A 17,104-nucleotide genomic window follows, 5' to 3' on the forward strand; every position below is an offset into this window, starting at 1 on the left:
CATTCTTCCCTTTAATTCTCATGTTCTCCCATAAACTGTAAGTTTTATAAGGACAGACATCAGTTCTGTCTTGTTTACTACTTTTCTCACAGTGTTATGTAGAGTACAGAATGCATACGAGGCACTCCATAAATAATTCTGTAAATTATGGTGTTCTTTGGTGAAAACCTTCAGAAAGGCTTCCACATTTCTCACAGGCTATAAACATCAGAGCCTACGATGATTTCCATCCACTCCCCTCAGGCACTACACAAGTTCAATAAGTTTTTAGCTCTTAATTCAACTATGCTGCTGAACTGTAGTGACCCCTAACTGTTATTCTAGCATTTTCCCACATACTTCCTCACATTTAGCCATATTCACTGCTGCTAGAAAAAGTTCTGAAAGCACAGGTCTGTCCCTCAAATACCCAATGGGCAACTGAAACACTAATAAAAACATGAGTCTCAAAAGCTATGATTAAGTTTTATATAAAATTAAAGAATAAATCAATTGAGAGTTAAATCTGAAAAAAAAATCATGAAAGTACTATTTTGATTGATTGTAGTGTTTTGAGTACATTAAGTATTGTGCGAACTCTTACCCTTCTCCACAAATATAAAAAAGAGAATGTTTACATTTCAGAGACTACAGGAGTACAATGAATGAAAAGCACTAGCCAAGTGAACTGAAAAATGTACTTAAAATTTAAGTGTAAATATTTACATACCTCCTTTCTATCATAATACAACTTTTCTCTTCAGTGTTTACTGAAAGTTACAAGACTATCCCCCAAGATATTCATTTGTTATTATAATATACTACTTAGTATCTCAGGAATGTAATCATTAACCCATGTTATCAATTAGGAAGTTTGTACCTTTATTACAGAATGCTCAAATACTCATTTAAAATAGGCAATTATTTTTCTCAAATAATAATAAATTTGGAGGTACAGCATCCTAGGGTTGGTTCGCCAACTAAATGCTCTCAAGGACCCAGGTTCTTCTATTCCACTGTCCTCAAACTATTGGCCTCATCCTCAAACTTTTCACCTCCTAGTCACAAAATGACTGCCATAGCTCCAATAATCCAATCTAAAAACAATTACATCCAAAGAAGAAAGGAAGAGAACAAGAGGACAGAACTCCTTTCAAATGTCTCTCTTTATATCATGAAGTAAATTTCCAGAAGCCAATGGGCGACTTCCCTAAAGGGAAGACTTCAGTCAGAAAAGACTACACCACATGGTAAGGAATAGAGAAAAGCTGGAAAGAAAAGAATACTATTCCCAAGCATTTGCCGTATGAGTCCACCAAAATTTGCAGAAAACTCTTCTGTTCTGGAAACTGGATTATTTTAGGTTTGTATGTTTATCCTTATTTTTCATTATTTCTCCAATGGTTTCCTTTTGAAAATTTCAGCATGAAAAAGCTATTTAGTAGAGAAAAACAATAAAAGTAGAGTCCTGGTCAGACAAAAACAGTCAATAGTATGCTCTGAATGGCCAGATGTAAGAGTGGTAAACCCAAGGAGCATGAGAGAATTGAGAAAGACCCAAGAGCTTTCTTTCCTTATCTAGATATTTTCTTTCCAAAATATTTTCTGTACATTATTTACAGGATTCTGTGTAATAAGTCTAATAGATAGTTAGTGTGCAGAAACTTGCAAAAACTCACAAAATTATAATATATATTACCTAACTCTTTTAACACTGAATATGACTATACAAACATTCCTCCAACTATGAAGACATTCACCAAAAGTTGAACTATGTCATGAATACCCCATTCCACTTGCCCTAATTTAACTATTTACCTATCTCATATTGTTGGGCTAAGTTTGGGGGAACTAAATACCCATATGGGGAAAAATACAGCTATAAATACTTAATAAACTATTTTGGCAATATTTTATGAACTGGGTGGAGATTACATTGATTTATTATTTATTAAATTATGAATAAATATTCTGTGAACTTTTCAATATGTGTGTTATGTTTCATGGTAAAATAAAAGTTTAGTATTTTCAATAAATACCATATTAATGTAAATTATTTGAAACTCAAAATACACTGGAAAATGTCATTATTTTTTAGGTTAAATAACTTTATTTTTATTATTTTTTATATGAAATTTATTGTCAAATTGGTTTCCATACAACACCCAGTGCTCCTTCCAACAGGTGCCCTCCTCAATGCCCATCACCCACCCTCCCCTCCCTCCCACTCCCCATCAACCCTCAGTTTATTCTCAGTTTTTAAGAGTCTCTATGGATGAATGGATAAAGAAATTGTGGTTTATATACACAATGGAATACTACCTGGCAATGAGAAAGAATGAAATATGGCCTTTTGTAGCAACGTGGATGGAACCGGAGAGTGTTATGCTAAGTGAAATAAGTCATACAGAGAAATAAAGATACCATATGCTTTCACTCTTATGTGGATCCTGAGAAACTTAACAGAAGACCATGGGGGAGGGGAAGGAGACTTGTCATTATTTTATTTATTAGATAATATTTCCAAATAAAATATCTTCATAATCCTTAATTAAAATATGTGCTTGTTTCTGGAACCTATTTTTTCTATCAGGTTTTGTGAATTAAACAGCAATTACTGATCATGAATTCTTAATGCGTATAATCATAAATTTTTTTACAATCCCCATAACAAAAAATATTGAATATAAAAGTAACATAGAGTTTTAAATCACTTTTAAAACCATTCAAAAGTTTACAAATGAAATCATTCAAATAAGGAAAGAGCTTTTCTCTTTCATGTTAAACCAATTTAGAGCCAATTTCATATTTCATTTCAAACACTTCAGAATAACAAAGCCCTAATTTGCAGAACGCTTGTACATTCTTAGAACAATCACACTAGCTTCAATAGTACTAAGAAGGTACATCCCTCTGGTGATGGACCGGAGTATCTGAAATGGGGAAACAGATGTGGGGGCATCTATCTGGAGCAAATTCAGGATTCCTTGCCTGGCCTCCCACAACCACAGACTACAGCACCTACGAATGCTCCTGGCACACTTAAAACACAACTCTTCAGCAGCCTAGACAAGAGCCATGGGACTCTTGTTCACAACGGGCACTGTCCTCCTCTGCATGTAGCTGCTATAGCTGGCCACCAGACAGTGGAGTAACAATATGTCTGGGCTTTTTTGTGTTATTTTTTTTTAATTTTATTTTTTTTAATATGAAATTGTCAAATTGGTTTCCATACAACACCCAGTGCTCATCCCAACAGGTGCCCTCTTCAATGTACATCACCCACTTTCCCCTCCTTCCCACCCCCCATCAACCCTCAGTTCATTTTTTCAAAATATTTATTTATTTTGAGAGTGAGAGGGTATGTGCTCATGCAAGTGGGGGGGGGGGGCAGGGGCAGAGAGAGGAAAGAATCACAAGCAGGCTCCCTGCTGTCAACACAGAGCCCAACACAGGGCTCAGACTCACCAAACATGAGATTATGACCTGAGCCGAAATCATGAGTGGGATGCTTAACCAACTGAGCCACCCAGGTGCCCCTGTATGGGCTTTAAAAATGGAGCAGTGGGTACCATTTTTGTTTCTTGTTCTTGCTGCTTGCCAAAACCATAGGAGTGCAATCACATCAGACTTCCTTTACTCTTTTTTTTTTTTAATTTTGTAAAACATTTCTATTTATCTTTGAGAGACAGACAAAACATGAGTGGGGGAGGGGCAGAGAGAGAGGGAGACACAGATCCACAGCAAGGTCCAGGCTCTGAGCAGTCAGCACACAGCCCAGTGTTGGGCTCGAACCCACCAACTGTGGGATCATGACCTGAGCCAAAGTCAGACGCTAAACCGACTAAGCCACCCAGGCACAATGAAACTGGTGTAATTTTAATCCCCAGGGTACATTTGACAATGTTTGGAAACAGTTTTGGTTGTCACCATCTGGGGGTTGGGAGGGGAAGGATGGGGAGAATGCTACTGGCACGTGGTGGGTAAAAGCCAGGGATGGATGCCCCCAAGCATTCTACAATACAGAAGACAACCTTCCACAGCAAAGAATTATCTGGCCCAAAATGTGAACAGTGGTGATTTTAGAAAACCCTTCTATAAAATGACTTATTAGACGTTGGGTCGACTTTTATCTAAAAAAAATTTTTTAATGTTTATTTGATTATTTATTTACTTATTTTTTAATATGAAATTTATTGTCAAATTGGTTTCCATACAACACCCAGTGCTCTTTCCAATGAGGTGTCTTCCTCAATGCCCATCACCCATCCTCCCCCCTCCCACCCCCCATCAAACCTCAGTTTGTTCTCAGTTTTTTTTTTGAAGGTAAAAATAGTTTTATTACACTATATGTTAACTAACTTGGGTTTAAATAAAATTAAAAATAAATTTAAGGTGTACAACATCAGGATTTGATGTACATATACATTGTGAAAGAATTCCCCCCTTTGAATTAACACATCTATTACCTCTCACATATTTGTCTTGAGTTTTTGTCTGTTTGTTTGATGAGAATTTTTTATTTTTATTTTTTTTTCAATATATGAAGTTTATTGTCAAATTGGTTTCCATACAACACCCAGTGCTCATCCCAAAAGGTGCCCTCCTCAATACCCATCACCCACCCTCCTCTCCCTCCCACCCCCCATCAACCCTCAGTTTGTTCTCAGTTTTTAAGAGTCTCTTAGGCTTTGGCCCTCTTCCACTCTAACCTCTTTTTTTTTTTCCTTCCCCTCCCCCATGGGTTTCTGTTAAGTTTCTCAGGATCCACATAACAGTGAAACCATATGGTATCTGTCTTTCTCTGTATGGCTTATTTCACTTAGCATCACACTCTCCAGTTCCATCCACGTTGCTACAAAGGGCCATATTTCATTCTTTCTCATTGCCACGTAGTACTCCATTGTGTATACAAACCAAAATTTCTTTATCCATTCATCAGTTGATGGACATTTGGGCTCTTTCCATAATTTGGCTATTGTTGAAAGTGCTGCTATAAACATTGGGGTACAAGTGCCCCTATGCATCAGTACTCCTGTATCCCTAGGGTAAATTCCTAGCAGTGCTACTGCTGGGTCATAGGGTAGGTCTATTTTTAATTTTTTGAGGAACCTCCACACTGTTTTCCAGAGCGGCTGCACCAGTTTGCATTCTCGCCAACAGTGCAAGAGGGTTCCCATTTCTCCACATCCTCACCAGCATCTATAGTCTCCTGATTTGTTCATTTTGGCCATTCTGACTGGCGTGAGACGATATCTGAGTGTGGTTTTGATTTCTATTTCCCTGATGAGGAGCGATGTTGAGCATCTTTTCATGTGCCTGTTGGCCATCCAGAAGTCTTCTTTAGAGCAGTGTCGATTCATGTTTTCTGCCCATTTCTTCACTGGGTTGTTTTTCGGGTGTGGAGTTTGGTGAGCTCTTTACAGATTTTGGATACTAGCCCTTTGTCCGATATGTCATTTGCAAATATCTTTTCCCATTCTGTTGGTTGCCTTTCAGTTTTGTTGGTTGTTTCCTTTGCTGTGCAGAAGCTTTTGATCTTCATCAAGTCCCAGTAGTTTATTTTTGCTTTTAATTCCCTTGCCTTTGGGGATGTGTCAAGTAAGAAATTGCTATGGCTGAGGTCAGAGAGGTCTTTTCCTGCTTTCTCCTCTAGGGTTTTGATGGTTTCCTGTCTCACATTCAGGTCCTTTATCCATTTTGAGTTTATTTTTGTGAATGGTGTAAGAAAGTGGTCTAGTTTCAATAATCTGCATGTTGCTGTCCAGTTCTCCCAGCACCAGTTGTTAAAGAGACTTCTTTCCATTGGATATTCTTTCCCACTTTGTCAAAGATGAGTTGGCCATACTTTTGTGGGTCTAGTTCTGGGGTTTCTATTCTATTCCATTGGTCCATGTGTCTGTTTTTGTGCCAATACCATGCTGTCTTGATGATGACAGCTTTGTAGTAGAGGCTAAAGTCTGGGATGGTGATACCTCCCGCTTTGGTCTTCTTCTTCAAATTTACTTTGGCTATTCGGGGCCTTTTGTGATTCCATATGAATTTTAGGATTGCTTGTTCTAGTTTCAAGAAGAATGTTGGTGCAATTTTGATTGGGATTGCATTGAATGTGTAGATAGCTGTGGGTAGTATTGACACTTTAACAATATTTATTCTTCCAACCCATGAGCACGGAATGTTTTTCCATTTCTTTATATCTTCTTCAATTTCCTTCAAAAGCTTTCTATAGTTTTCAGCATACAGATCTTTTACATCTGTGGTTACGTGTTACTCCTAGGTATTTTATGCTTCTTGGTGCAATTGTGAATGGGTAAGTTTCTTTATTTGTCTTTCTGTTGCTTCATTATTAGTGTATAAGAATGCAACTGATTTCTGTGCATTGATGTTGTATCCCGCGACTTTGCTGAATTCATGTATCAGTTCTAGCAGACTTCTGGTGGAGTCTATCGGATTTTCCATGTATAGTATCATGTCATCTGCAAAAAATGAAAGCTTAACTTCATCTTTGCCAATTTTGATGCCTTTGATTTCCTTTTGTTGTCTGGTTGCTGATGCTAGAACTTCCAACACTATGTTAAACAACAGCAGTGAGAGTGGACATCTCTGTCGTGTTCCTGATCTCAGGGGAAAAGCTCTCAGTTTTTCCCCATGAGGATGATGTTAGCTGTGGGCTTCTCATAAATGGCTTTGATGATGTTTAAGTATGTTCTTTCTATCCTGACTTTCTTGAGGGTTTTTATTAAGAAAGGTGCTGAATTTTGTCAAATGCTTTTTCTGCATCGATTGACAGGATCATATGGTTCTTATCTTTTCTTTTATTAATGTGATGTATCACGTTGATTGATTTTTGAATGTTGAACCAGCCCTGCATCCCAGGAATGAATTCCACTTGATCATGATGAGTAATTTTTTTATATGCTGTTGAATTCGATTTGAGAGTCTCTTGTTGGGATTTTTTGCATCTATATTCATCAGGGATACTGGCCTGTAGTTCTCTTGTTTTGCTGAGTCTCTGTCTGATTTAGGAATCAAAGTAATGCCAACTTCATAGAATGACTCTGGAAGTTTTCCTTCCCTTTCCATTTTTTGGAATAGCTTGAGAAGGATAGGTATTAGCTCTGTTTTAAATGTCTGGTAGATTTCCCCAGGGAAGCCATCTGGTCCTGGACTCTTATTTGTTGGAAGGTATTTGACAACTGATTCAATTTCTTTGCTGGTTATGGGTCTGTTCAAGTTTTCTATTTCTTCCTGTTTGAGTTTTGGAAGTGTGTGGGTCCTTAGGAATTTGTCCATTTCTTCCCAGTTGTCCAGTTTGTTGGCAAATAATTTTATGTAGTTTTCCCTGATAGTTGTTTGTATTTCTGAGGGATTGGTTGTAATAATTCCATTTTCCTTCATGATTTTATCCATTTGGGTCATCTCCCTTTTCTTTTTGAGAAGCCTGGCTAGAGGTTTATCAGTTTTGTTTATTTTTTCAAAAAAACAACTCTTGGTTTCATTGATCAGCTCTACAGTTTTTTTTAGATTCTATATTGTTTATTTCTGCTCTGATCTTTATTATTTCTCTTCTTCTGCTGGGTTTGGGGTGACTTTGTTGTTCGGCTTCTATTTCCTTTAGGTGTGCTGTTAGATTTCGTATTTGAGATTTTTCTTGTTTCTTGAAATAGGCCTGGATTGCAATGTATTTTCCTCTCAGGACTACCTTTGCTGCATCCCAAAGCATTTGGAGTGTTGTATTTTCATTTTCATTTGTTTCCATATATTTTTTAATTTCTTCTCTAATTGGCTGGTTGACCCATTCATTCTTTAGTAGGGTGTTCTTTAACTTCTATGCTTTTGGAGGCTTTCCAGACTTCTTCCTGTGGTTGATTTCAAGTTTCATAGCATTGTGGTCTGAAAGTGTGCATGGTATGATCTCAATTCTTGTATACTTATGAAGGGCAGTTTTGTGACCCGGTATGTCATCTAATTTGGAGAATGTTCCATGTGCACTTGAGAAGAAAGTGTATTCTGTTGCTTTGGGATGCAGAGTTCTAAATATATCTGTCAAGTCCATCTGATCCAATGTATCATTCAGGGCCCTTGTTTCTTTATTGATCCTTGTCTAGATAATCTATCCATTGATATAAGTGTAAGTCCCCTGCAATTACCACATTTTTATCAATAAGGTTGCTTATGTTTGTGATTAATTGTTTTATATATTTGGGGGCTCCTGTATTCGGCGCATAGACATTTATAATTGTTAGCTCTTCCTGATGGATAGACCCTATAATTCTTATATAATGGGATTCTTCATCTCTTGTTACAGCCTTTGATTTAAAGCCTAGTTTGTCTGATATAAGTATGGCTACTCCAGCTTTCTTTTGACTTCCATTAGCATGATAGCTAGTTCTCCATCCCCTCACTTTCAATCTGAAGGTGTCCTAGGTCTAAAATGAGTCTCTTGTAGACAGCAAAAAGATGGGTCTTGGTTTTTTACCCATTCTGATACCCTATGTCTTTTGGTTGGAGCATTTAGTCCATTTACATTCAGTGTTATTATAGAAAGGTATGGGTTTAGAGTCATTGTGATGTCTGTAGGTTTCATGCTTGTAGTGATGTCTCTGGTACTTTGTGGTCCTTGCAACATTTCACTCACAGAATCACCCTTAGGAGCTCTTGTAAGGCTGGTTTAGTGGTGATGAATTCCTTCAGTTTTTGTTTGTTTGTGAAGACCTTTATGCCTCCTTCTATTCTGAATGACAGACTTGCTGGATAAAGGATTCTCAGCTGCATATTTTTTTCTGTTCATTACGTTGAAGATTTCCTGCCATTCCTTTCTGGCTTGCCAAGTTTCAATAGATAGGTCTGCCACTAGTCTTATGGGTCTCCCTTTACAGGTTAGAGCCTGTTTATGCCCAGCTGCTTTCAGAATTTTCTCTTTATCCTTGTATTTTGCTAGTTTCACTATGATATGTTGTGCAGAAGATTGATTCAAGTTACATCTTAAGGGAGTTCTCTGTGCTTCTTGGATTTCAATGCCTTTTTCCTTCCCCAGATCAGGGAAGTTCTCAGCTATGATTTGTTCAACTACACCTTCAGCCCTTTTCTCTCTCTCTTCCTCTTCTGGAATTCCTACAATACATACATTGTTCCGTTTGAATGCATCACGTAGTTCTCTAATTCTCCCCTCATACTCCTGGATTTTTTTATCTCTCTTTTTCTCAGCTTCCTCTTTTTCCATAATTTTATCTTCTAATTTTCCTATTCTTTCCTCTGCCTCTTCAATCTGAGCTGTGATCACCTCCATTTTATTTTGCACCTCATTTATAATATTTTTTAACTCCTCATGACTATTTCTTAGTCCCTTGATCTTTGTAGCAATAGAGTCTCTGCTGTCCTCTATACTTTTTTCAAGCCCAGCAATTAATTTTATGACTGTTATTCTAAATTCTTTTTCCATTATATTGCTTAAATCGTTTTTGACCAATTCGTTAGCTGTTGTACTTCCTGGAGTTTCTTTTGCAGAGAGTTCTTCCAGTTTGTCATTTTGGGTAGTCCCTGGGGTGGCGTGGAACTGCAGAGTACTTCCCCTGTGCTGGAGTAACTTGTGTTGGTGGGCGGGGCCATAGTCAGACCTGATGTCTGTCTCCAGCCCACTGCTGGGGCCACAGTCAGACTGATGTGTACATTATCTTTCCCTCTCCCAGGGCAGAACTCACTCTGGAGTGGTGTGGCCCCTGTCTGGGCTACTTGCACACTTCTAGGCTTGTGGTGCTGCCTCAATGGGATCTGGCCAAGGGCGTATTAGCCGGGTGGATCCTCTTCTGTGGGCCTCTTGTCTACACGTGGCTCCGGACAGTCCATTTTGTTAGTCTTCTGGAGGTTTTCTAGGTTAGTTAGGTAGGGTGGGTGGAATCTAAGTGATCAGCAGGATGAGGTGAGCCCAGCGTCCTCCTATGCTGCCATCTTCCTACCTCTTGTTTTTTTCTCAAATTTGTTTTCATACAATACCCAGTGGTCATCCCAACAGGTGCCCTTCTTAATGCCCATCACTCACCCTGCCCCCCCTCCCACCCCCCATCAACCCTAAGTTTATTCTCAGTTTTTAAGAGTCTCTTATGGTTTGGCTCTCTCCCTCTCTCTTTTTTTCCTTCCCCTCCCCCATGGTCTTCTGTTAAGTTTCTCAGGATCCACATAAGAGTGAAAACATATGGTATCTGTCTTTCTCTGTATATCACTTAGCATAACACTCTCCAATTCTATCCACATTGCTATAGGAGGCCATATTTCATTCTTTCTCATTGCCAGGTAGTATTCCATTGTGTATATAAACCACAATTTCTTTATCCATTCATCCATTGATGGACATTTAGGCTCTTTCCAATGGAAAAAAAAAGTCTCTTTAACAAATGGTGCTGGGAGAACTGGACAGCAACATGCAGAAGGATGAAACTAGACCACTTTCTTACACCAGTCACAAAAATAAACTCAAAATGGATAAAGGACATGAATGTGAGACAGGAAACCATCAAAATGCTAGAGGAGAAAGCAGGAAAAAACCTCTCTGACCTCAGCTGCAGCAATTTCATACTTGACACATCTCCAAAGGCAAGGGAATTAAAAGCATGCTGTCTTGACAATTACAGCTTTGTAGTAGAGACTTCCTTTCCTCTTTATCTCTGTTTCTAGGCTACCTACCACATGCTTGGCAATCAGATTTAAACTCCAGCTGTTCACAGTCAAATCTGATTGCCCTAAATCCAACACCTTAACCTTAACCCATTTGCCATACTGTCTGCTATGCAGAGAAAACTCTGTCCCAATTTTTATTCCTGAAGGAGAAAGAATGAGAACTTTGGATTTAAAAAAATCTAAAAAGTTTTTCATTAGTAAGTCAGCCTTAGTGCTGAAGCAAATCAAGGACCTGAAAACATTTCAATTCCTTGAAATAATGGAATGAACTTGGTTGATGAACAGGTACCATTCACCATTCATAACTGCTAAAACAATAAGTTTCTAAGATTTCTTATTTCATGTTTTCTTGGAAAGTTTAACTAAAGGACCCTTTTAAGTTAACATAATCTACTTAAGCAGATTATAATTAATGTAATTTTCTATATATAAAAAAGATTTGATATGTCTTTAACTTATGTTAATATGGGTTGAATGTAAGTGAAACAAAGGATTTTCCAATTTAAATTGTTTGGAAACAACTATGATATAACAGGAGAAAAAGAAATAAGTATATAACAATATCCACATCTTTTAAAAAGTCACCAAAATACATATACAAATTTCCAAACATTCAATAGTCGTAAAATAAGCTTATATATTCTGAAATTATTTCACATTGAATTTTCTTATTACATAAATATTTAAAACACTAGGCTTAAATTTTAACAATTTTATTTATAAATATTAAAATGTGGTTTAAATTAAAAAGTTAAATCAATTAGATTTGCTAGGTCAACACAAGAATTTCGACCTGTGAAGTTAAGACTGTTGACTTCACAGAACTGAGCCAGGCTATGGAGTGCTGATGCCTACATACAGTATTCAGACCACAAGTTATCTGCTATGCCTGTGATAAACATTTTATTTTTTGTTAAGTACCAAGGATTTATAGACACGGATGTTGTATGTCTTATTCTAGGTCTTTATTAAAGCATGTGAACTTCTAAAAACATGTGCTTTAGAACCAACTTCAAACCAAACAGTTTTAAGCTATTTAACCAGGCATTTAAGTGGATGTAGACAAAGAAGGACAGATGTGGGTATGAGGCATTCATATTTACTTGAGGAATAAAAGTTTTGTTTTGTTTTTTGTTTTTTAATTATGACAGTGGGGCACCTGGGTGGCTCAGTTGTTTGATCGTTGATCTTCGGCTTAGGTCATGATCTCAAGGTGTGTGAGTTCCAGCCCCACATCAGGCTCTGTGCTGATGCCGTGGACCCTGCTTCAGATCCTCTGTCCCCCTCTCTCTGCCTTCCCCCATTCATGCTCTCTCTCTCAAAAAACAAACCATAAAAATTATGACAGTGTGCTAGGTAGTATACTAAATATAATTACCTGATTATCTGTTCTTGTAGTTTTTTAATGTTTATTTATTTTGGGAGAGAGAGAAAGTTAGAGTGCAAGCAGGGGAGGGGCAGAGAGAGAGACGGAGAGAGAGAATCCCAAGCAGGCTTCATGCTGTCAGCACAGAGCCAGAGGCAGGGTTTGATCTCACAAACTGCAAGATCATGACCTGAGCCAAAATCAAGAGTTGGGCCCTTAACTGACTGAGCCAAATCTTGTAAAAATAATTTTAATCTGGTTTAAGCAAAGTTCTTAAAAGCATTAGTTATTTCATAAGGCTATTCTTACAAACTAATGTTTTATAACTTCTCAAAACTCATGATATCTTTGTATAAACATAAAAATGACAGAGATAATCTAATATATCCCCTGCCTAGGATATATCCCTTGAGAGATATCTGACCCTAAAATCATTGAAAGTAGTTATGGATGGTAGACACACACAAAGTTACACACAAAATAGGAAAATTTTGTAGAGTCCTATTTTCCATTGTATTTATTATAAAGAACTCTTTCTTGTTGCTTGTTTCCAGCAGATAGCATAATATCTAACAGGCTTGTTAAACTATACATAATACTCTGAAAATTGTAGCATGCCTCACCAGGGAGGCTTACCCCCAAACTCCTCAGCCTCAGTATCCCAAGAAATGATCACAGACATAAAAAGATTGTGACAAAATATATCTTTGTAACTCACCCTGTAACCTCACTTTAAAATCAAACTTCTCCAGAGACAGATGCATTTTTCTAGCTGGGCATCAAAGCTCTGTAGACAATTGCTTTTGGACAGGCATCATGGCTGAGGACATTATTTCCATGAAAATTCCCACTTTCAAACTCATTCTGGAACAACATTCCAGAAGTTCTCTTATTCCTTCACAATTCTCCTTTCTTCCCTTCCATTTCTTTGTGAGATGCACAGTGGACTAAAACACTGGGCTCTGCACCATTAAGTGTACCTGCAAGTCACATAACTATTTCCTCATCCAAGAACAGGATAGATAGGCTTATCTTTTAATATAACTTATAAAGAATGTGGCACACATATGGACCATAGATTTAATTTTTCTTGTAAGAGACCAAAGGGAGGAGTCAAATTTACATATTGAAAAAATAAATCCCAATAGGGCAAGGTTTCTGCCATATATTTTTGTCTTTTGAAAGCAGGAAACAAATCTTCCTTTGCAAAAGGGATTCCCTGTTACAGAGCTAGGCAAAGAATCTTGACATTGCACATGACACCCTATTCTGTAGCCAAGAATATTATTCTGTGATTTTTAATCACAATCACAATCCATGCATACACAGACAAGTTGATGGTAATTTCAATTCTATTTATGACAAAATATCAGTTGACCACTGCACAAACAGAGGCATTCATTATTAGTGGGGATTGGAAAATGTGAGCATAGTAGTGTAGCTCATTCATTTCCAAGCATCTTCAAGAATAAAAGAAAGAAGCTAGATTCAACAAGGTATTCAATTCCATTACATACATGATAATAAAAATCCAGAACAAGAACCATTACTAAAAGAATCCTAAAAATTTCTGGAAATTTTTACAAATGTATTGTGTCCACAATTTTTCTCATGCCTTCTCTGTTTTAATGCAATTATAGGTAATAAAACCCTTGAAACAGGGAAGTTCTCTGTGTAACTGTTTCAGAGAAAGCAAAAAAAAAAAAAAAAAAAAGAAAGAAAGAAATGAACTCGTAAGATAGCATACTACCTGATGGCTTACCCTGGATGGGAAAGACAAGAGAAAAACTAATAGGTAGAGTTATCCTTAAATAGGAAAGGTTAGCCTTGTGTCTCCAACTAATACAGTGAATAAAGATCAGTTTGGGGTCACCTTAGAACTGAGGATGACCCTCAAGTCCAGGAATAGGCCCAAATGGTTACATTAAGTGACAAGAGGGGGAAAAAAGGAAACTAAGGTAGAAATCCTGCCCAGAAGACTTTATAAAGGGTAAGAGGAAGGAAAAAAATAAGAAGAGGATGAAGAAGACCAGAGAGCAGACAAAAAGACATAGTAAAGGAGACATAGATGGTTCTACTCAGTTTGTAATTCTCTTCAGGGTTTTCTTCAGAGCAAGTTTGATATCTTTATTCCTGAGGCTATAAATGAAAGGGTTGAGCATGGGTACCACATTGGTGTAAAACACTGAGAAAAATTTCCCTTGGCTCACAGACCCAGAAGATGATGGCTTGACATGAGTGAGCAACCCAAATCCATAGAACAGGCCAACAGTTACTATGTGGGAGCCACAGGTGCTGAAGGCTTTGGGCCAACCCTGAGCTGATGAGATGTGAAGGATATTGAAAAGAATCAAAAAATAAGAAATAAAGATAATGAGGCTAGATACAATGACAACTGAGCCCACAATAACAGAGATAACCAGCTCACTGGCATAGGTACTGCTGCAGGAGAGCTGGAGGAGGGGGAAAATGTCACACATGTAATGGTCAATGGCACTGGAGTCACAAAAGATCAGTCTGATCATGCACCCTGTGTGGACCATGGCACCAGCAAAACCCATCACATATGAACCAGACATCAGCAGAGAACAGACTTGAGGGGACATGGTAATGGTGTATAGCAGAGGTTTACAGATGGCCACATAGCGATCATAGGCCATGGCTGTCAACACATAGCACTCAGAGTTGACAAAAAAGCAGAAGAAAAATAACTGAGTCATGCATCCCATTAAGGAGATGATGTTCTTGTCCGAAATAAAGCTCATCAGCATTTTTGGGGTAGAGACAAATGAATAACAGAGATCAATCAGGGACAGATTGAAGAGGAAAAAGTACATGGGGGTGTGAAGGTGTGAATTCAGGCAAATTAAATTAATTAAGCTCAAATTGCCCACCACAGTGACCACATAGTTCACCAAAAACAGAAAAAACAGAGGTAATTGGAGTTCAGGCTGGTCTGTTAATCCCATAAGGATAAAGTCAGTCACAGAGGAGTCATTTTCCACAGCCATTCGCTTCACAGGTATGATCTGCAGGAACAGAGGTAGAAGCTGACATTAACAATGGACCCTCACTCTTTGTCTCCAGAGGTAGAGATGCATCGGCTGGTTTACAAGCTCAAGGTTATCTAAAGACACATGCAAGGAATCCAAGGAGAACGACTTCCTATGATTATTCTGAAAGACTCCTCATTTTCTCCTCTAATTCTACACATGCTATTTGTGCAGAAAGAATGCTGGTAGACCCCCAATGTCTCTGCACATCATTTCCTCCCTTCTCCCCAGTTTCCATTCAGGATTAAGGCTGACAAGAGCAATAAATTAATAAATTGGTGTTGTTCCCCACAACCCTTGACTTGTGCAGTCTGGAGTCTGAAAGAAAATTATCCAGACAAATGTAATTCAACCCTCACCTTCGCTTTCCTAGAGGCCTCACTGCTGCTGGACCTTACGGCCACTTCTACTCTACAGTCCTGAGGGGTCAAAGTTTCTGACAAGGAAAAAGGCAATATCCATCAGTACACCCTAGGTCTTTGACAGGCTAAAAGAGGCATTCTGGAGAACAGGCCATGCTCCCTATTTGAGAATTTGTCCAGAAGTCCTCTTCACTTGCAAGAAGGAAAACAACCTTATTTGAGCTCCAAAACAATTGACTCAAATGGGAATCTATTCCATGACCTGTAGTTCTGGGGAAATTGATTAGAATCACAGAAGATTTATTCTCTCCCTCATTATTTCCTTCCAATTTAAATGAGTCCACTGAGGATAGACATTATTGAGCCTATGTTTATATCCTGTGTCATAGACCTAATGTTGGATCCCTTAAGACTCCATGTTCTGCTCAGTTTATAATTTCACAATAGACATTCTTAACCCCCAATTCAGAGGAAGGAAGTGCCTCATTTCCTTCATCATCCCCTGGAGTCTTTGCACAGTTCTAAGAGGAAAATCTGGGCGTGGTCACTTGCCATTTCTAGCATTTTCCTAAAGCCTCTGGGATCGCATAAGCAAAACATTAAATCATAGCTTTAGCCCTGTCCATGTTTGTGGATCTCACTCCTGTAAAGGGATATTCTAGCAAAGTGGTTGAGAGAGTGGGAGTGGCCCCTCAAGTGAGACTGAGTTTAAGTCTGGGCTTTAAAGTCCTTAATTATGAGACTGAAGGCAGTGATAACTTCTCCGGCCCTTGTATGTATACTTTTATATTTAGTTATACGTATGTGTATCTATAAAATGAGTTTAGTAAAGAGCAATCTCATAGGGATTGCTGTGAGGATTAAATGGGTTAAATCATATAAAGTATCAGAAACATGCCTGACACATAAAAGGGTCCTGATAAGTGTTGGTACCCCTCCCCTGTTCCCAATCCATATTAATCATATCAAGGTTTTTCAACCTTGGCACCATTAACATTTTGAACAAGATAATTCTTTATCGTGAGACCATCCTACATATCGTAAGTTGAAAGCATCCCTGGCCTCTACCCATTAGATGCCAGTAGTATCCCCAGCGCCAGTTGTGACCAGCAAAATGTTCTCCAGACATTGGCACAGGTCCCTGGGGGGGGGGGGGGCAAAATCACTCATTTTGAGAAATGTGGATCCATATGTAGATCTATATGTACATATATATGCACTTCTTCCTTAAGTACCTCTCAGAAAGCTCTATCTTATGTCCATTATGTGCCACAAGCACAAAGTTCCCAAAACTGAAGTTAGCATTTTCTTATGATTTCCATTGCTCCTCCTCCAGATCATCATTTTCACCATCATCCAAGGCAACTAGTCGACAAACTAAACTGAAGCAATTTCCTCTCACTTGCCATCTTCATCCAGTCTCCAAGTCCCAGAGAATCCAACTCCTTGAAAGGTTTGGCCTTCCCTCTTACACAGCTTCTGCATTCTCTCGTTATCTCAAATTCAGATTACTCTAACAGTTTTCCAACCTGGACTCGTACATCCTTTCATCACTGCACCTTTCATCACTGCACCCCTTTCATCACTGCACATTCGTGCACATTCTCTTCTTGCTCTCTATTCCTAATTCCTACCGACATATGGCTATAATCATAAATTATCTGAGTTAA

The 17,104-nt window shown here is 38.2% G+C and overlaps 1 protein-coding gene across 1 annotated transcript; it reads right to left on the bottom strand.

Moving 5' to 3' along the window:
* Positions 1 to 14,097: 14,097 nt before the first annotated feature.
* LOC121035282 (olfactory receptor 143-like) lies at positions 14,098 to 15,054 on the bottom strand. Its single transcript, XM_040482817.1, has one exon. It carries the CDS (start codon positions 15,028 to 15,030, stop codon positions 14,098 to 14,100), a length of 933 nt encoding a protein of 310 aa, XP_040338751.1. The 5' UTR covers positions 15,031 to 15,054.
* Positions 15,055 to 17,104: the final 2,050 nt, after the last annotated feature.

This window comes from Herpailurus yagouaroundi, unplaced genomic scaffold (genome assembly GCF_014898765.1).
Source record: "Herpailurus yagouaroundi ecotype Mexico unplaced genomic scaffold, PumYag 161, whole genome shotgun sequence".
Classification (NCBI taxonomy): Eukaryota; Metazoa; Chordata; class Mammalia; order Carnivora; family Felidae; genus Herpailurus; species Herpailurus yagouaroundi.